The sequence below is a fragment of the Entelurus aequoreus genome, linkage group LG03 (genome assembly GCF_033978785.1).
Source record: "Entelurus aequoreus isolate RoL-2023_Sb linkage group LG03, RoL_Eaeq_v1.1, whole genome shotgun sequence".
Taxonomy (NCBI): domain Eukaryota; kingdom Metazoa; phylum Chordata; class Actinopteri; order Syngnathiformes; family Syngnathidae; genus Entelurus; species Entelurus aequoreus.
This window is the reverse complement of record NC_084733.1, coordinates 86,698,850-86,720,869: the sequence shown is the minus strand read 5'-3', so window position 1 is coordinate 86,720,869 and position 22,020 is coordinate 86,698,850. Positions and strand designations below refer to the sequence as shown.

Here is a 22,020-nt window from a genome sequence, read left to right as displayed (position 1 = left end):
CACTCCCTGCACAATTGCAATACAGTAAATGGATCATTTTGAATAGTGTACGTTGTTTTTGACTCGGTTTATCCAATAAATGACCGTTTATTTAGTGCACATGCTGGATACAACATTGAAAATGTATCAGTGATATTGCAATATACGGTAATACTGTATCATACACTGCAGCACCAATGTTGTATATTACCGCATCCACACAATCATCTAGCATAATGACATTTCCCCAAGTCTATTAAAGATAAAAAAGACTTTCCAATTAGTATTACAGTGCATGTTTATGACTGTTTTTAATCCCCATTTCAATCCTGTTAGGATCCAATTCATCCTAATGCATCTATCAGGCAGATGCACCACGGAGAAAAGCCCGGATCGCAAACGATAAAAGGAGGATGGCGTAGTGCGTCAACACTCCCTACATCCAGGCACCATGGACAGCACCGGCACGCCGTGGAGCTCCCAGGTGGCGCCCACCATCTTCCCCCGCGTGGGCTACAGCATCATCTCCTTCCTCATGTTCATCACCACCGTCCTGACGGTGTTCAACAACGGCCTGGTGATCACCGTCTGCCTGAAGAACCCGTCTCTGCTGCACCCCATGAACGTGTTCATCCTCAGCCTGGCCATGTCCGACCTCATGATCGGCCTGTGCGGCTCGCTGGTGGTCACCATAACCAACTACCACGGCTCCTACTTCATCGGACACACCGCGTGCGTCTTCCAGGGGTTTGCCGTCAACTACTTTGGTGAGTGCCGTCACTTTGATGCTTTCGCTTGTCGCTATTATCACTTTACACAATGTTTTATGCTGTTATTCAATGTTCAAAGGACCCTGAACGCCTCACGATGAAGTAGTAGTCTTATGAACGACACTATACAATACTACAACAAAATAACTTTTTTAATACTTAATACCGAAAATAAGTCTTGTTTTGTTTTTAAAATAAAAAATGAATGGTCTATTTTTCATATTTTTTCATATATAAGGCGCACCAGATTATTAGGCGCACCGCCGATGAATGATCTATTTTTAATCTTTTATCATATATAAGGCGCACCGAATTATAAGGCGCACCGACGATGAATGGTCTATTTTATTTAATCTTTTTTCATACATAAGGCGCACCGGATTATAAGGCGCACCGCCGATGAATGGTCTATTTTGCATCTTTTTTCACATATAAAGCGCACCGGATTATAAGGCGCACCGACGACGAATGGTCCATTTTTTCATATATAAGGCGCACCGGATTATAAGGCGCACCGCCGATGAATGGTCTATTTTTTCATATATAAGGCGCGCCGCCGATGAATCGTCAATTTTTTCATATATAAGGCGCATATAAGGCGCACCGCCGATGAATGGTCTATTTTTTCATATATAAGGCGCATATAAGGCACACCGCCGTCGAATGGTCTATTTTCCATCTTTCTTCATATATAAGGCGCACCGGATTATAAAACGCACCGCAGATGAATGGTCTATTTTTCATATTTTTTCATATATAAGGCGCACCGGATTATTAGGCGCACCAGCGATGAATGATCTATTTTTAATCTTTTATCATATATAAGGCGCACCGAATTATAAGGCGCACCGACGATGAATGGTCTATTTTATTTCATCTTTTTTCATACATAAGGCGCACCGGATTATAAGGCGCACCGCCGATGAATGGTCTATTTTTTCATATATAAGGCGCACCGCCGACGAATAGTCTATTTTTCATATTTTTTCACATATAAGACGCACCGGATTATAAGAAGCACCGCCGACAAATGGTCTATTTTAAAAATCTTTTTTCATATATAAGGTGCACCGGATTATAAGGCGCACCGCCGATGAATTATCTATTTTTAATCTTTTATCATATATAAGGCGCACCGAATTATAAGGCGCACCGCAGATGAATGGTCTATTTTGCATCTTTTTTCACATATAAAGCGCACCGACGATGAATGGTCTATTTTTTCATACATAAAGCGCACCGGATTATAAGGCGCACCGCCAATGAATGGTCTATTTTTTCATATATAAGGCGCACCGGCGACGAATGGTCTATTTTTCATCTTTTTTCACATATAAGGCGCACCGTATTATAAAACGCACCGCAGATGAATGGTCTATTTTTCATCTTTTTTCATATATAAGGCGCACCGGATTATTAGGCGCACCGCCGATGAATGATCTATTTTTAATCTCTCATCATATTTAAGGCGCACCGAATTGTAAGGCGCACCGACGATGAATGGTCTATTTTATTTCATCTTTTTTCATACATAAGGCGCACCGGATTATAAGGCGCACCGCCAATGAATGGTCTATTTTGCATCTTTTTTCACATATAATGTGCACCGGATTATAAGGCGCACCGACGATGAATGGTCTATTTTGCATATTTTTTCACATATAATGCGCACCGGATTATAAGGCGCACCGCCGATGAATGGTCTATTTTTTCATATATAAGGTGCACCGCCGATGAATGGTCTATTTTTCCATATATAAGGCGCACCGGCGACGAATGGTCTATTTCTCATCTTTTTTCACATATAAGGCGCACCGGATTATTAGGCGCACCAGCGATGAATTATCTATTTTTGATCTTTTATCATATATAAGGCGCACCGAATTATAAGGTGCACCGACGATGAATGGTCTATTTTATTTCATCTTTTTTCATACATAAGGCGCACCGGCTTATAATGATGAATGGTCTATTTTGCATCTTTTTTCACACATAAAGCGCACTGGATTATAAGGCGCACCGACGATGAATGGTCTATTTTTTCATACATAAAGCGCACCGGATTATAAAGCGCACCGCCGATGAATGGTCTATTTTTTCATATATAAGGCGCACCGACGATGAATGGTCTATTTTATTTAATCTTTTTTCATACATAAGGCGCACCGGATTATAAGGCGCACCGCCGATGAATGGTCTATTTTGCATCTTTTTTCACACATAAAGCGCACCGGATTATAAGGCGCATCGACGATGAATGGTCTATTTTTCATACATAAAGCGCACCGGATTATAAGGCGCACCGCCGATGAATGGTCTATTTTTCATATATAAGGCGCATATAAGGCGCACCGCCGTCGAATGGTCTATTTTTCATCTTTTTTCACATATAAGGCGCACCGGATTATAAAACGCACTGCAGATGAATGGTCTATTTTTCCATCTTTTTTCATATATAAGGCGCACCGGATTATTAGGCGCACCAGCGATGAATGATCTATTTTTAATCTTTTATCATATATAAGGCGCACCGAATTATAAGGCGCACCGCCGACGAATGGTCTATTTTTTCATATATAATGCGCACCGCCGATGAATGGTCTATTTTTTCATATATAAGGCGCACCGCCGACAAATGGTCTATTTTTCATCTTTTTTCACATATAAGGCGCACCGGATTATAAGATTCACCGCCGACGAATGGTCTATTTTTAATCTTTTTTCATATATAAGGCGCACCGGATTATTAGGCGCACCGCCGATGAATGATCTATTTTTAATCTTTTATCATATATAAGGCACACCGAATTATAAGGCGCACCAACAATGAATGTTCTATTTTATTTAATCTTTTTTCATATATAAGGCGCACCGGATTATAAGGCGCACCGCCGACGAATGGTCTATTTTTTCATATATAATGTGCACCGCCGATGAATGGTCTATTTTTTTCACATATAAGGCGCATATAAGGCGCACCGCCGACGAATGGTCTATTTTTCATCTTTTTCACATATAAGGCGCACCGGATTATAAGATTCACCGCCGACGAATGGTCTATTTTTCATCTTTTTTCATATATAAGGCGCACTGGATTATTAGGCGCACCAGCGATGAATGATCTATTTTTAATCTTTTATCATATATAAGGCGCACCGAATTATAAGGCGCACCGACGATGAATGGTCTATTTTATTTAATCTTTTTTTCATATATAAGGCGCACCGGATTATAAGGCGCACCGCCGATGAATGGTCTATTTTGCATCTTTTTTCACATCTAAAGCGCACCGGGTTATAAGGCGCACCGCCGACGAATGGTCTATTTTTCATCTTTTTCACATATAAGGCGCACCGGATTATAAGATTCACCGCCGACGAATGGTCTATTTTTCATCTTTTTTCATATATAAGGCGCACCGGATTATTAGGCGCACCAGCGATGAATGATCTATTTTTAATCTTTTATCATATATAAGGCACACCGAATTATAAGGCGCACCAACAATGAATGGTCTATTTTATTTAATCTTTTTTCATATATAAGGCGCACCGGATTATAAGGCGCACCGCCGACGAATGGTCTATTTTTTCATATATAATGCGCACCGCCGATGAATGGTCTATTTTTTCATATATAAGGCGCACCGCCGACGAATGGTCTATTTTTCATCTTTTTTCACACATAAGGCGCACCGGATTATAAGATTCACCGCCGACGAACGGTCTATTTTTCATCTTTTTTCATATATAAAGCGCACCGGATTATTAGGCGCACCAGCGATGAATGATCTATTTTTAATCTTTTATCATATATAAGGCGCACCGAATTATAAGGCGCACCGACGATGAATGGTCTATTTTATGTAATCTTTTTTCATATACAAGGCGCACCGGATTATAAGGCGCACCGCCGATGAATGGTCTATTTTGCATCTTTTTTCACATTTAAAGCACACCGGGTTATAAGGCGCAGCAACGATGAATGGTCTATTTTTTCATACATAAGGCGCACCGGATTATAAGGCGCACCGCCGATGAATGGTCTATTTGTTCATATATAAGGTGCATATAAGGCGCACCGCAGATGAATGGCTGATTTTTTCATACATAAGGCGCATATAAGGCGCACCACCGACGAATGGTCTATTTTGCATCTTTTTCACATATAAGGCGCAGCGACGGTGAATGGTCTATTTTTTCATACATAAAGCGCACCGGATTATAAGGCGCACCGCCGATGAATGGTCTATTTTTTCATATATAAGGTGCATATAAGACGCACCGCCAATGTATGGTCTATTTTTCATATTTTTTCATATACAAGGCGCACCGTCGATGAATGGTCTAGTTTTGATCTTTTTTCATATATAGAGGCTAACCTTTCCTGTGATAAAATGGCAACCAAGGTAATCAAAAAGGTTAACCAACGAACGAGATTTCTCTACAGAATTTCCTCTCTGGTCAACAAAAGCACCTTGAGGATTCTGGCGGGAACTCTCGTTCAACCCTTTTTCGATTACGCATGCACCTCCTGGTACCCTAGCACCTCCAAAACCCTCAAATCTAAACTCCAAACATCTCAGAACAAGCTAGTCAGGTTACTTCTAGACCTCCACCCCAGATCCCACCTCACTCCTACCCACTTCTCTAAAGTGGGCTGGCTCAAGGTGGAGGACAGAGTTAAACAACTTGCACTGAGCCTAGTCTATAAAATCCGCTACACCTCCCTGATACCGAAGTACATGTCAAACTACTTCCTTAACGTAAATGACCGCCATAACCACAACACCAGGGGGTGCTCCACTAACCACGTTAAACCCAGATTCCGAACTAACAAAGGTCTTAACTCATTCTCTTTCTATGCCACATCAATGTGGAATGCGCTCCCAACAGGTGTAAAAGAAAGGGCATCTCTATCCTCCTTCAAAACCGCTATAAAAGTTCACCTCCAGGCAGCTACAACCCTAAACTAACACCCTCCCCGGATTGCTAATAATCAAATGTAAACAATCAAATGCAGATTCTTTTTCTTATGCCTTCTGATCTCTCTCTCTCTCTCTCTCTCTCTCTCTCTCTCTCTCTCTCTCTCTCTCTCTCTCTCTCTCTATGTCCACTACTTGATGTCCATATCCCCCCCCCACCCCCACCCCCCCACCCCACCCCCCCTCCACACTCCTGATTGTAAATAATTCAATGTGATTATCTTGTGTGATGACTGTATTATGATGATAGTATATATGATAGTATATATCTGTATCATGAATCAATTTAAGTGGACCCCGACTTAAACAAGTTGAAAAACTTATTCGGGTGTTACCATTTAGTGGTCAATTGTACGGAATATGTACTTCACTGTGCAACCTACTAATAAAAGTCTCAATCAATCAAAAAAAACCCGGATTATAAGGCGCATCGACATAATACTACCACCACCATGCTTGACGGTAGGAATGGTGCTCCTGGGATTAAAGGCCTCGCCTTTTCTCCTCCAAACATATTGCTGGGTATTGTGGCCAAACAGCTCCATTTGTGTTTCATCTGACGTCACATGGACAAAGATAAGTTCTGTGGTCAGATGAAACAAAAATGGAGCTGTTTGGCCACAATGCCCAGCAATATGTTTGGAGGAGAAAAGGCAAGCCCTTTAATCCCAGGAACACCATTCCCACCGTCAAGCATGGTGGTGGTATGTAGATGTTGCCTTCTCGTGGGTTCTGCTGATCACGCACACTTGCACGGGAGTCTGGCGTTCAGGGTTCAACAAAGTTTTATTGTTGACGAGTTGTATCACCTCCCTCGACTTTTCAGTCCTCGTCACGCTGGTTTGCTTGCTCCAACGTCTCTCCAACCACTCTTCCTCCTTCTGCTCCCGGCCGCTGCTGATAAAAACAACAGGTGATTAGATAACCAGCCCCAGCTGGGCAATCTAATCACCGGTCAGCTGTGTTTCGAAAGCCGACCCTGGCACACCCCGCTCCTGCAGCAAGCGTGCCGACCACGCCCCCCCTCCACATGGTAGTATTACGCTCTGGGCCTGTTTTGCTGCCAATGGAACTGGTGTTTTACAGAGAGTAAATGGGACAGTGAAAAAGGAGGATTACCTCCAAATTCTTCAGGACAAGTTAAAATCATCAGCCCGGAGGTTGGGTCATGGGCGCAGTTGGGTGTTCCAACAGGACAATGACCCCAAACACACGTCAAAAGCGGTAAAGGAATGGCTAAATCAGGCTAGTATTAAGGTTTTAGAATGGACTTCCCAAAGTCCTGATTTAAACGTGTGGACAATGCTGAAGAAAGAAGTCCATGTCAGAAAACCAACACATTTAGCTGAACTGCACCAATTTTGCCAAGAGGAGTGGTCAAAAATTCAAGCAGAAGCTTGTGGATGGCTACCAAGAGCGCCTTATTGCAGTGAAACTTGCCAAAGGACATGTAAGCAAATATTAACTGTCAGGTTCAAACACTGATGACATCTATTAAACAAGACAAGAAGCAAAGAATTAAACAGAAACAGAATAAAATTTGGCTCAATTGAGGAGAAAACGTCTGGCTCTTGTACAGTCTTCAGCACGCTCTGGCGAAAGATTATTTTATTTGGACTTTCCTTGATTACATGTCAACAGCTGTTTCTAAGGGACGTGGGTCGTAAACAGCCACCGCCTTTGGTTCACAGAACAGTTCAAAAGAAAAGGTCGCAAAACAGTTCACAGAAAAGGTCGCCTTGAGGGGAGTCAGGCCCTGCTTCCTCTCCGCTTTTGTAGTTCTTTGGTCAAGACAATATCTTTCTGTTGATTACGATACGTCAAAGAAACAGAACACATTCATGTTGCTTCCCATCCTACACAGTGGCGTTTCCCTTCTGCTTGGTAGGATGCTCAACTTTTGACCGCGACTGAACATCCTAAATAATGAAGGTCGTTAATGAATACCATTACCCTCTCCAGGTCTGGTGTCGCTGTGCACGCTGACCCTGCTGGCGTACGAGCGCTACAACGCCGTGTGCAAGCCCGACGCCAGCCTCAAGCTGGGGATGAGGAGGAGCATCAAGGGCCTCCTCTTCGTCTGGGCCTTCTGCCTGTTCTGGGCCGTGGGGCCCCTGCTGGGATGGAGCGGCTACGGCCCCGAGGGGGTGCAGACGTCCTGCTCCCTGTCCTGGGAGGAGAGGTCCTGGAGCAACTACAGCTACCTCACCCTCTACACGCTCATGTGCTTCCTGTTCCCGGTGGCCGTCATCATCTACTGCTACTCCAGAGTGCTGGCGTCCATGAGAAAGGTTCTCTCACCCACACTACGCAAATCCACGCATACCTCGGACCTAAACGGCTGTTCTTATCCCAGCTGAACAGGAGCGTGGAGCTCCAGTCGGGGCGTTCCTTGCAGAAGGAGAACGACCACGCCACCAGCATGGTCCTGACTATGGTGGTGGCCTTCTTCATGTGCTGGCTGCCTTACACCGCCTTGTCGGTGGTGGTGGTGGTCAATCCTCAGCTCCACATCCCTCCGCTGGTGGCGACCATGCCCATGTACTTTGCCAAGACCAGCCCCGTGTACAACCCCATCATCTACTTCCTGTCCAACAAGCAGGTACCGGCGACACTCGCAGTGAAATGCTAATGTTGTCCGTGTGAAGACGTGCACACCAGGGCTCAGGCTGTGGGATTTTTCCGTCTTATTAGGGTAGGTTATTTTATAAGTATCTGAAGGTAAACTTGTTTTGCAGACAGCAAGATCAGGACGTCCATTTAAACATACAGAGAAAGGAACATCTTAGATATGCAACACAAAGACCTACAGTATTTTCCGGACCATAGGGCGCATCGGTTTATAAGGCGCACCGCCGATCAATGGTCTATTTTTAATCTTTTTTCATTGTAGAGGTTGCCCTCTAGTGGGTTCTTCTGACCACCACACACTGCCAGGAGAGCCCGGAATTCAGGGTATAACACTGTTTTATTTTCATAAATATCAATAGGCTTCTGCTTTCCAGCACAATTTATTTTCCTCCTGCGTCCGCTCATCAGCAAATCCAACTCCAACCCCGTGTCTCGTTCAGGCTGCTGCTAATAAAGGCGACAGGTGATTAGATAACAAGGCCCACCTGGGCCATCCACTCACCTGTCACTTTCTTCGAGGCCGGTCGTTGCACACCCCGTTCCGCGGCAGGCCCGCAAGCCACGCCCCCTCCACATTCATATTTAAGGCGCACCGGATTATAAGGCGCACCGCCGATGAACGGTCTATTCTTCATCTTTTTTCATATATAAAGTGCACCGGGTTATAAGGCGCACCGACGATTAATGGTCTAGTTTTTCATCTTTTTTCATATATAAGGCGCACCGGATTATAAAGCGCACCGTCGACAAATGGTCTATTTTTAATCCGTTTTCATATATAAGGCGCACCGGATTATAAGGCGTACCGCCGATGAGTGGTTTATTGTTGATCCTTTTTCATATATAAGGCGCACCGCCGGCGAATGGTCTATCTTTCATCCTTTTCATATATAAGGCGCACCGGCGATGAGTGGTCTATTGTTGATCCTTTTTCATATAGAAGGCGAACCGCCGATGAATGGTATATTTTTTAAAATCTTTTTTCACATATAGGGCGCATCTGATTATAGGGCGCATCGCCGATGAATGGTCTATTTTTCATCTATTTTCACATATAAGGCGCACCGCCGATGAATGGTCTATATTTAAATCTTTTTCATATATAAGGCGCACCGCCGAAGAATGGTCTATTTTTTCTTTTTTTTCATATATAAAGCGCACTGGATTATAAGGCATACCGCCGATGAATGGTCTATTTTTCATCTTTTTCCATATATAAGGCGCACCGCCGATGAATGGTCTATTTTCCCCCCACATTTTTCATATATAAGGCGCACCGGATTATAAGGCGCACCGCCAATGAATGGTCTATTTTTCATCTTTTTTCACATATAAGGCACACCATATTATAAGGCGCACCGATGATGAAAGGCCTAGCTTTCATCTTTTTTCATATATAAGGCGCACCGGGTTATAAGGCGCACCGCCGATGAATGGTCTATTTTTCATCTTTTCAATATATAAAACGCACCGGATTATAAGGCGCACCGCCGATTAATGGTCTATTTTTCATCTATTTTCACATGTAAGGCGCACCGCCGATGAATGGTCTATATTTCAATGTTTTTCATATATAAGGCGCACCGCCGATGAATGGTCTATTTTTTCTTTTTTTTCATATATAAAGCGCACTGGATTATAAGGCATACCACCGATGAATGGTCTATTTTTCATCTTTTTCCATATATAAGGCGCACCGCCGATGAATGGTCTATTCCCCCCCCCACATTTTTCATATATAAGGCGCACCGGATTATAAGGCGCACCGCCAATGAATAGTCTATTTTTCATCTTTTTTCACATATAAGGCGCACCATATTATAAGGCGCACTGATGATGATGAAAGGCCTAGTTTTCATCTTTTTTCATATATAAGGCGCACCGCCGATGAATGGTCTATTTTTCATCTTTTTCCATATATAAGGCGCACTGCCGATGAATGGTCTATTTCCCCCCCCACATTTTTCATATATAAGGCGCACCGGATTATAAGGCGCACCGCCAATGAATGGTCTATTTTTCATCTTTTTTCACATATAAGGCGCACCATATTATAAGGCGCACCGATGATGATGAAAGGCCTAGTTTTCATCTTTTTTCATATATAAGGCGCACCGGGTTATAAGGCGCACCGCCGATGAATGGTCTATTTTTAATCTTTTTTCATATATAAGGCGCACCGCCGATGAATGGTCTATTTTTTCATCTTTTTTCATATATAAGGCGCACCGGATTATAAGGCGCACCGCCAATGAATGGTCTATTTTTCATCTTTTTTTCACATATAAGGCGCACCATATTATAAGGCGCACTGATGATGATGAAAGGCCTAGTTTTCATCTTTTTAATATATAAAACGCACCGGATTATAAGGCGCACCGCCGACGAATGGTCTATTTTCATCTTTTTTCATATATAAGGCGCACCGCCGATGAATGGTCTATTTTTTCCATCTTTTTTCATATATAAGGCGCACCGGATTATAAGGCGCACCGCCGATTAATGGTCTATTTTTCATCTATTTTCACATGTAAGGCGCACCGCCGATGAATGGTCTATATTTCAATGTTTTTCATATATAAGGCGCACCGCCGATGAATGGTCTATTTTTTCTTTTTTTTCATATATAAAGCGCACTGGATTATAAGGCATACCACCGATGAATGGTCTATTTTTCATCTTTTTCCATATATAAGGCGCACCGCCGATGAATGGTCTATTCCCCCCCCCACATTTTTCATATATAAGGCGCACCGGATTATAAGGCGCACCGCCAATGAATAGTCTATTTTTCATCTTTTTTCACATATAAGGCGCACCATATTATAAGGCGCACTGATGATGATGAAAGGCCTAGTTTTCATCTTTTTTCATATATAAGGCGCACCGCCGATGAATGGTCTATTTTTCATCTTTTTCCATATATAAGGCGCACTGCCGATGAATGGTCTATTTCCCCCCCCACATTTTTCATATATAAGGCGCACCGGATTATAAGGCGCACCGCCAATGAATGGTCTATTTTTCATCTTTTTTCACATATAAGGCGCACCATATTATAAGGCGCACCGATGATGATGAAAGGCCTAGTTTTCATCTTTTTTCATATATAAGGCGCACCGGGTTATAAGGCGCACCGCCGATGAATGGTCTATTTTTAATCTTTTTTCATATATAAGGCGCACCGCCGATGAATGGTCTATTTTTTCATCTTTTTTCATATATAAGGCGCACCGGATTATAAGGCGCACCGCCAATGAATGGTCTATTTTTCATCTTTTTTTCACATATAAGGCGCACCATATTATAAGGCGCACTGATGATGATGAAAGGCCTAGTTTTCATCTTTTTAATATATAAAACGCACCGGATTATAAGGCGCACCGCCGACGAATGGTCTATTTTCATCTTTTTTCATATATAAGGCGCACCGCCGATGAATGGTCTATTTTTTCCATCTTTTTTCATATATAAGGCGCACCGGATTATAAGGCGCACCGCCGATGAATGGTCTATTTTTCATCTTTTTTCATATATAAGGCGCACCGACGATGAATGGTCTATTTTTTCCATCTTTTTTCATATATAAGGCGCACCGGATTATAAGGCGCACAAAATAGTATATACTCCAAGTTCCCCATGAAAAGGATAAAACATATAAAATCCCAATCAGATAAGATTTGGGACAAGCCAGAATAAAACACCATAATAAGATAATAATAAAAGAATAAATAAGATACCACAGCTTATTTAGTTCTGTGACGGCAGCTGGGACAAAACTACATCTGTTCCGCTTTGTTTTGCCTCTCGGGACTAAAAACCTCCGTCCAGATGGGAGAAGCTGAAAATAGCTGTGTAGGTAGTGAGATACATTAGTTAATCTGTCTTTTTTTTTAAATTTTATATCTCTGTTAAAATATTTTTCTTCATTTGTTCCGACTTACAATGTGTGTTAAAATCCATTCTAGCCAACAACTACGGTTTTCCCGTAATGAGTACGTTTTTTTGATAATCCGGTGGTTAAAAACTACGGTTTTCAATTAAAAATGATGAACTTAAAAATGTACGAAGCAACTCCACGGGCAGTTTAATGATGATTGGTTGGTTTACGTATAAGAACATCCATGATTGGTTGGTTTGTTTACTATGATGAGTCACCATTGGTTAAGATTAGGGCAAAACATTAGGGACAGGCCAATCAGAGGCAAGCTAGGGCGGGTCATGGAACCAGGAAGGGAAATCATAACAAGACAGATTTTGGCGCAAACTACCTTCCACATTTTTCCACCCGATTCAAACCGTTCCGACTTCAAACTGTTCAGCCTATTCGGGAATTGAGGGATTTCTCTTGACAAATTCCAAAAATTCCCAGATTTCCCAGAATTCCAGGTTTTCCGGGACATTTTTCCCATTCAAAATGAATTGGCCATTTTTCAAACGTCCACCATTTCCACATTTTTCAACCTATCCAAACCATTCCAAATTCAACATATTCCACCATTCTGGAAATTCAAACTTCCCCTTTTCCAAGTTCAAAAAAATTCCAGGATTTTCCAGAATTCCTGGTTTTCCAAAGCCTTATTTCCATCCTTATTTATGGTGACAACTCCTTCCACATTTTTCAACGCATTCCAACTGTTCCATCGTCAAAACATTCCTCTTAATCAGGACAAAAAACGAAGTTGTTTTTTGAACTGGAAAAATTCCCGGTTTTCCCGAAATTCCAGGAAATCCGTAATACCATTTCTCAATTCAACATATTACTACTTCAGCATTTCTTGCCCTATTTGAAAATGTTCAACTCTTTCACCTCATTCCAATTTTTTACCATTTTCAATAAAATTCCCGCTTTTCCCGAAATTCCCAATTTTTTCTGAAATTCCCATAGAAATCAATGGGACATTCTTCAAAGTTCCACAACTCCCACATTTTTCATCTGATTCAAACTGTTCCAACTTCAAAATGTTCAGCCTGTTCAGGAATTGTGTGCTCTACTTCAACAATTCTAAAAAAAATTCCCGGATTTCCCATAATTCCTTTTTTTTTTTTTTTTTTTGCATTTTCCCCTTTCAAAATGAATTGGCCATTTTTTAAACTTCCACCATCTCCACATTTTTCAACCTATTCAAACCATTTCAAATTCAACACATTCCACCATTCTGGAAATTCAAACTTCTCCTTTTCCAAGTTCAAAAAAATTCCAGGATTTTCTAGAATTCCTGCTCTATTTTAACCCTTTTTTCTGGTGACTACTTCTTCCACATTTTTCAATGCATTTCAACCGTTCCACCGTCCAAAAATTCCTCTTAATCAGGACAAAACAATTAAGTTGTTTTTTGAACTGGGAAAATTCCCAGTTTTCCCCGAAATTCCAGGAATTCCGTAATACCATTTCTGAACTCAACATGTTACTGCTTCAACATTTCTCTACCTATTTTAAAAATGTCAACTCCAACCGTTTCAACTCATTCAGCTCATTCAAGTTTTTTTTACCATTTTCAATAAAATTCCCGCTTTTCCCGAAATTCCAATTTTTTTCTGAAATTCCCATTGAAATCAATTTTCTTTAAAGTTCCACAACTCCCACATTTTTTATCTGATTCAAACTGTTCCAACTTCAAAATATTCAGCCTGTTCAGGAATTATGTTCTCTACTTCAACAATTCTAAAAAAAATTCCCAGATTTCCCATAATTCCTTCTTTTTTTTTTTTTTTTTTTGGCATTTTCCCCTTTCAAAATGAATTGGCCATTTTTCAAACTTCCACCATTTCCACATTTTTCAACCTATTCAAACCATTCCACCTTCAACACATTCCTGCATCTTGGAAATTCAAACTTCCCCTATTCCGAGTTAAAAAAATTTCCAGGGTTTTCAATAATTCCTGCCCTATTTCCACCCTTTTTTCTGGCGATTACTTCTTCCACATTTTTCAATGCATTTCAACTGTTCCACCGTCCAAACATTCCTCTTAATCAGGACAAAAAAACAAAGTTGGTTTTTTGATCTGGAAAAATTCCCGATTTTCCCGAAATTCCAGGAATTCTGTAATACCATTTCTCAATTCAACATGTTGTTACTTCAACATTTCTCGACCTATTTAACATTTTTTAACTCCAACCGTTTCAACTCACTCAGCTCACTCAAGTTTATTTTTTACCATTTTCAATAAAATTCCCGCTTTTCCCGAAATTCCCATTGAAAACAATGGGACATTCTTCAAAGTTCCACAATTCCCACATTTTTCATCCGATTCAAACTGTTCCAAGTTCAAAATATCCAGCCTGTTCAGGAATTGTGTGGTCTACTTCAACAATTCTAAAAAAAAATCCTGGATTTCCCATAATTCCTGGTTGTTGTTTTTTTGGCATTTTCCCCTTTCAAAATGAATTGGCCATTTTTCAAACTTCCACCATTTCCACATTTTTCCACCTATTCAAACCATTCAAAATTCAACACATTCCACCATTCTGGAAATTCAAACTTCCCCTTTTCCAAGTAAAAAAAAATTCCAGTATTTTCCAGAATTCCTGCCCTATTTCCACACTTTTCTGGCAACTACTCCTTCCACATTTTTCAACTCATTTCAACCGTTACACCGTCCAAACATTCCTCTTAATCAGAACAAAAAAACTTAGTTGTTTTTTGACCTGGAAAAATTCCCGGTTTTTCCTGAAATTCCAGGAATTCCGTAATACCGTTTCTCAATTCAACATGTTACTACTTCAACATTTCCTGACCTATTTGAAAAATTTAAACTCCAACCGTGTCAAATCTTTCACCTCATTGAAGTTTTTTACCATTTTCAATAAAATTCCTGCTTTTCCCGAAATTCCCAATTTTTTCTGAAATTCCCATAGAAATCAATGGGACATTCTTCAAAGTTCCACAATTCCCACATTTTTCATCTGATTCAAACTGTTCCAACTTCAAACTATTCAGCCGGTTCAGGAACTATGTTCTCTACTTCAATAATTCTAAAAAAAAAAATCCCGGATTTCCCTAAATTCCTTTTTTTTTTTTTGCATTTTCCCCTTTCAAAATGAATTGGCCATTTTTCAAACTTCCACCATTTCCGCATTTTTCAACCTATCCAAACCATTCCGAATTCAACACATTCCACCATTATGGAAATTCAAAGTTCCAAAAAATTCCAGGATTTTCCAGAATTCCTGGTTTTCCAAAGCCCTATTTCCATCCTTTTTTTCTGGCGACTACTCCTTCCAAATTTTTCAACGCATTCCAACCGTTCCACCGTCCAAACATTCCTCTTAATCTGGACAAAAAAAGGAAGTTATTTTTTGAACTGGAAAAATTCCCGGTTTTCCCAGAAACTCCAGGAATTCCGTAATACCGTTTCTCAATTCAACATGTTACTACTTCAACATTTCCTGACCTATTTGAAAAATTTAAACTCCAACCGTGTCAAATCTTTCACCTCATTGAAGTTTTTTTTTACCATTCTCAATAAAATTCCTGCTCTTCCCGAAATTTCCAATTTTTTCTGAAATTCCCATAGAAATCAATGGGACATTCTTCAAAGTTCCACAATTCCCACATTTTTCATCTGATTCAAACTGTTCCAACTTTAAACTATTCAGCCGGGTCAGGAATTATGTTCTCTACTTCAATAATTCTAAAAAAAAAATCCCGGATTTCCCAAAATTCCTTTTTTTTTTTTGCATTTTCCCCTTTCAAAATGAATTGGCCATTTTTCAAACTTCCACCATTTCCGCATTTTTCAACCTATCCAAACCATTCCGAATTCAACACATTCCACCATTATGGAAATTCAAAGTTCCAAAAAATTCCAGGATTTTCCAGAATTCCTAGTTTTCCAAAGCCCTATTTCCACCTTTTTTTTGTGACGACTACTTCTTCCACATTTTTCAACGCATTCCAACCGTTCCACCGTCCAAACATTCCTCTTAATCAGGACAAAAAAAGGAAGTTATTTTTTGAACTGGAAAAATTCCCGGTTTTTCATGAAATTCCAGGAATTCCGTAATACCGTTTCTCAATTCAACATGTTACTACTTCAACATTTCCTGACCTATTTGAAAAATGTAAACTCCAACCGTGTCAAATCTTTCACCTCATTGAAGTTTTTTACCATTTTCAATAAAATTCCTGCTTTTCTCGAAATTCCCAATTTTTTCTGAAATTCCCATAGAAATCAATGGGACATTCTTCAAAGTTCCACAATTACCACATTTTTCATCTGATTCAAACTGTTCCAACTTTAAACTATTCAGCCGGTTCAGGAATTATGTTCTCTACTTCAATCATTCTAAAAAAAAAATCCCGGATTTCCCAAAATTCCTTTTTTTTTTTTGCATTTTCCCCTTTCAAAATGAATTGGCCATTTTTCAAACTTCCACCATTTCCGCATTTTTCAACCTATCCAAACCATTCCGAATTCAACACATTCCACCATTCTGGAAATTCAAAGTTCCAAAAAATTCCAGGATTTTCCAGATTTCCTAGTTTTCCAAAGCCCTATTTCCACCCTTTTTTTCTGGCGACTACTTCTTCCACATTTGTCAACGCATTCCAACCGTTCCACCGTCCAAACATTCCTCTTAATCAGGACAAAAAAAGGAAGTTATTTTTTGAACTGGAAAAATTCCCGGTTTTTCCTGAAATTCCAGGAATTCCGTAATACCGTTTCTCAATTCAACATGTTACTACTTCAACATTTCCTGACCTATTTGAAAAATTTAAACTCCAACCGTGTCAAATCTTTCACCTCATTGAAGTTTTTTACCATTTTCATTAAAATTCCTGCTCTTCCCGAAATTCCCAATTTTTTCTGAAATTCCCATAGAAATCAATGGGACATTCTTCAAAGTTCCACAATTCCCACATTTTTCATCTGATTCAAACTGTTCCAACTTCAAACTATTCAGCCGGTTCAGGAATTATGTTCTCTACTTCAATAATTCTAAAAAAAAAATCCCGGATTTCCCATAATCCCTTTTTTTTTTTTTTTTTGCATTTTCCCCTTTCAAAATGAATTGGCCATTTTTTAAACTTCCACCATCTCCACATTTTTCAACCTATTCAAACCATTCCGAATTCAACACATTCCACCATTCTGGAAATTCAAACTTCTCCTTTTCCAAGTTCAGAAAAATTCCAGGATTTTCTAGAATTCCTGCCCTATTTTAACCCTTTTTTCTGGTGACTACTTCTTCCACATTTTTCAATGCATTTCAACTGTTCCACCGTCCAAAAATTCCTCTTAGTCAGGACAAAAAAATGAAGTTGTTTTTTGAACGGGGAAAATTCCCGGTTTTCCCGAAATTCCAGGAATTCCGTAATACCATTTCTCAACTCAACATGTTACTGCTTCAACATTTCTCTACCTATTTTAAAAATTTCAACCCCAACCGTTTCAACTCATTCAGCTCATTCAAGTTTTTTTTTTACCATTTTCAATAAAATTCCCGCTTTTCCCGAAATTCCAAATTTTTTCTGAAATTCCCATTGAAATCAATTTTCTTCAAAGTTCCACAACTCCCACATTTTTTATCTGATTCAAACTGTTCCAACTTCAAAATATTCAGCCTGTTCAGGAATTATGTTCTTTACTTCAACAATTCTATAAAAAATTCCCAGATTTCCCATAATTCCTTCTTCTTTTTTTTTTTTTTTGGCATTTTCCCCTTTCAAAATGAATTGGCCATTTTTCAAACTTCCACCATTTCCACATTTTTCAACCTATTCAAAACATTCCACCTTCAACACATTCCTCCATCTTGGAAATTCAAACTTCCCCTTTTCCGAGTTAAAAAAAATTCCAGGGTTTTCAATAATTCCTGCCTTATTTCCACCCTTTTTTCTGGCGATTACTTCTTCCACATTTTTCAACGCATTTCAACTGTTCCACCGTCCAAACATTCCTCTTAATCAGGACAAAAAACGAAATAGTTTTTTTGATCTGGAAAAATTCCCGGTTTTCCCGAAATTCCAGGAATTCTGTAATACCATTTCTCAAATCAACATGTTACTTCAACATTTCTCGACCTATTTAAAATGTTTTAACTCCAACCGTTTCAACTCACTCAGCTCATGCAAGTTATTTTTTACCATTTTCAATAAAATTCCCGCTTTTCCCGAAATTCCCATTGAAAACAATGGGACATTCTTCAAAGTTCCACAACTCCCACATTTTTCATCTGATTCAAACTGTTCCAACTTCAAACTATTCAGCCGGTTCAGGAATTATGTTCTCTACTTCAATAATTCTAAAAAAAAATTCCCGGATTTCCCAAAATTCCTTTTTTTTTTTGGCATTTTCCCCTTTCAAAATGAATTGGCCATTTTTTAAACTTCCACCATTTCCACATTTTTCAACCTATCCAAACCATTCCGAATTCAACACATTCCACCATTCTGGAAATTCAAAGTTCCAAAAAATTCCAGGATTTTCCAGAATTCCTAGTTTTCCAAAGCCCTATTTCCACCCTTTTTTTCTGGCGACTACTCCTTCCACATTTTTCAACGCATTCCAACCGTTCCACCGTCCAAACATTCCTCTTAATCTGGACAAAAAAAGGAAGTTATTTTTTGAACTGGAAAAATTCCCGGTTTTTCCTGAAATTCCAGGAATTCCGTAATACCGTTTCTCAATTCAACATGTTACTACTTCAACATTTCCTGACCTATTTGAAAAATTTGAACTCCAACCGTGTCAAATCTTTCACCTCATTGAAGTTTTTTACCATTTTCATTAAAATTCCTGCTTTTCCCGAAATTCCCAATTTTTTCTGAAATTCCCATAGAAATCAATGGGACATTCTTCAAAGTTCCACAATTCCCACATTTTTCATCTGATTCAAACTGTTCCAACTTTAAACTATTCAGCCGGTTCAGGAATTATGTTCTCTACTTCAATAATTCTAAAAAAAAAATCCCGGATTTCCCAAAATTCCTTTTTTTTTTTTGCATTTTCCCCTTTCAAAATGAATTGGCCATTTTTCAAACTTCCACCATTTCCGCATTTTTCAACCTATCCAAACCATTCCGAATTCAACACATTCCACCATTATGGAAATTCAAAGTTCCAAAAAATTCCAGGATTTTCCAGAATTCCTAGTTTTCCAAAGCCCTATTTCCACCCTTTTTTTGTGACGACTACTTCTTCCAAATTTTTCAACGCATTCCAACCGTTCCACCGTCCAAACATTCCTCTTAATCTGGACAAAAAAAGGAAGTTATTTTTTGAACTGGAAAAATTCCCGGTTTTTCCTGAAATTCCAGGAATTCCGTAATACCGTTTCTCAATTCAACATGTTACTACTTCAACATTTCCTGACCTATTTGAAAAATTTGAACTCCAACCGTGTCAAATCTTTCACCTCATTGAAGTTTTTTTTACCATTTTCAATAAAATTCCTGCTTTTCCCGAAATTCCCAATTTTTTCTGAAATTCCCATAGAAATCAATGGGACATTCTTCAAAGTTCCACAATTCCCACATTTTTCATCTGATTCAAACTGTTCCAACTTTAAACTATTCAGCCGGTTCAGGAATTATGTTCTCTACTTCAATAATTCTAAAAAAAAAATCCCGGATTTCCCAAAATTCCTTTTTTTTTTTTGCATTTTCCCCTTTCAAAATGAATTGGCCATTTTTCAAACGTCCACCATTTCCACATTTTTCAACCTATCCAAACCATTCCGAATTCAACACATTCCACCATTATGGAAATTCAAAGTTCCAAAAAATTCCAGGATTTTCCAGAATTCCTGGTTTTCCAAAGCCCTATTTCCATCCTTTTTTTCTGGCGACTACTCCTTCCAAATTTTTCAACGCATTCCAACCGTTCCACCGTCCAAACATTCCTCTTAATCTGGACAAAAAAAGGAAGTTATTTTTTGAACTGGAAAAATTCCCGGTTTTCCCAGAAACTCCAGGAATTCCGTAATACCGTTTCTCAATTCAACATGTTACTACTTCAACATTTCCTGACCTATTTGAAAAATTTAAACTCCAACCGTGTCAAATCTTTCACCTCATTGAAGTTTTTTTTTACCATTCTCAATAAAATTCCTGCTCTTCCCGAAATTTCCAATTTTTTCTGAAATTCCCATAGAAATCAATGGGACATTCTTCAAAGTTCCACAATTCCCACATTTTTCATCTGATTCAAACTGTTCCAACTTTAAACTATTCAGCCGGGTCAGGAATTATGTTCTCTACTTCAATAATTCTAAAAAAAAAATCCCGGATTTCCCAAAATTCCTTTTTTTTTTTTGCATTTTCCCCTTTCAAAATGAATTGGCCATTTTTCAAACTTCCACCATTTCCGCATTTTTCAACCTATCCAAACCATTCCGAATTCAACACATTCCACCATTCTGGAAATTCAAAGTTCCAAAAAATTCCAGGATTTTCCAGATTTCCTAGTTTTCCAAAGCCCTATTTCCACCCTTTTTTTCTGGCGACTACTTCTTCCACATTTGTCAACGCATTCCAACCGTTCCACCGTCCAAACATTCCTCTTAATCTGGACAAAAAAAGGAAGTTATTTTTTGAACTGGAAAAATTCCCGGTTTTTCCTGAAATTCCAGGAATTCCGTAATACCGTTTCTCAATTCAACATGTTACTACTTCAACATTTCCTGACCTATTTGAAAAATTTAAACTCCAACCGTGTCAAATCTTTCACCTCATTGAAGTTTTTTACCATTTTCATTAAAATTCCTGCTCTTCCCGAAATTCCCAATTTTTTCTGAAATTCCCATAGAAATCAATGGGACATTCTTCAAAGTTCCACAATTCCCACATTTTTCATCTGATTCAAACTGTTCCAACTTCAAACTATTCAGCCGGTTCAGGAATTATGTTCTCTACTTCAATAATTCTAAAAAAAAAATCCCGGATTTCCCATAATCCCTTTTTTTTTTTTTTTTTGCATTTTCCCCTTTCAAAATGAATTGGCCATTTTTTAAACTTCCACCATCTCCACATTTTTCAACCTATTCAAACCATTCCAAATTCAAAACATTCCACCATTCTGGAAATTCAAACTTCTCCTTTTCCAAGTTCAGAAAAATTCCAGGATTTTCTAGAATTCCTGCCCTATTTTAACCCTTTTTTCTGGTGACTACTTCTTCCACATTTTTCAATGCATTTCAACTGTTCCACCGTCCAAAAATTCCTCTTAGTCAGGACAAAAAAATGAAGTTGTTTTTTGAACGGGGAAAATTCCCGGTTTTCCCGAAATTCCAGGAATTCCGTAATACCATTTCTCAACTCAACATGTTACTGCTTCAACATTTCTCTACCTATTTTAAAAATTTCAACCCCAACCGTTTCAACTCATTCAGCTCATTCAAGTTTTTTTTTTACCATTTTCAATAAAATTCCCGCTTTTCCCGAAATTCCAAATTTTTTCTGAAATTCCCATTGAAATCAATTTTCTTCAAAGTTCCACAACTCCCACATTTTTTATCTGATTCAAACTGTTCCAACTTCAAAATATTCAGCCTGTTCAGGAATTATGTTCTTTACTTCAACAATTCTATAAAAAATTCCCAGATTTCCCATAATTCCTTCTTCTTTTTTTTTTTTTTTGGCATTTTCCCCTTTCAAAATGAATTGGCCATTTTTCAAACTTCCACCATTTCCACATTTTTCAACCTATTCA

General features: G+C 39.1%; 2 protein-coding genes across 2 annotated transcripts in view; both read left to right on the top strand.

The window, feature by feature from the left end:
- Positions 1 to 430, top strand: part of nt5dc3 (5'-nucleotidase domain containing 3) — an 88,065-nt gene extending 87,635 nt beyond the window's left edge. The window contains exon 15 of the mRNA XM_062043071.1: positions 316 to 430. The gene's annotated coding sequence lies outside the window, so the exon portion shown is untranslated. The remainder of the gene's footprint in view (positions 1 to 315) is intronic.
- The window catches only part of LOC133647028 (opsin-VA-like), a 51,440-nt gene continuing 29,744 nt past the window's right edge, over positions 325 to 22,020 (top strand). Inside the window, exons 1-3 of the mRNA XM_062043072.1 lie at positions 325 to 746; positions 7,696 to 8,024; positions 8,090 to 8,335. Of these exons, the coding sequence (XP_061899056.1) occupies positions 431 to 746; positions 7,696 to 8,024; positions 8,090 to 8,335 (891 nt within the window). The 5' untranslated portion in view covers positions 325 to 430. The remainder of the gene's footprint in view (positions 747 to 7,695; positions 8,025 to 8,089; positions 8,336 to 22,020) is intronic.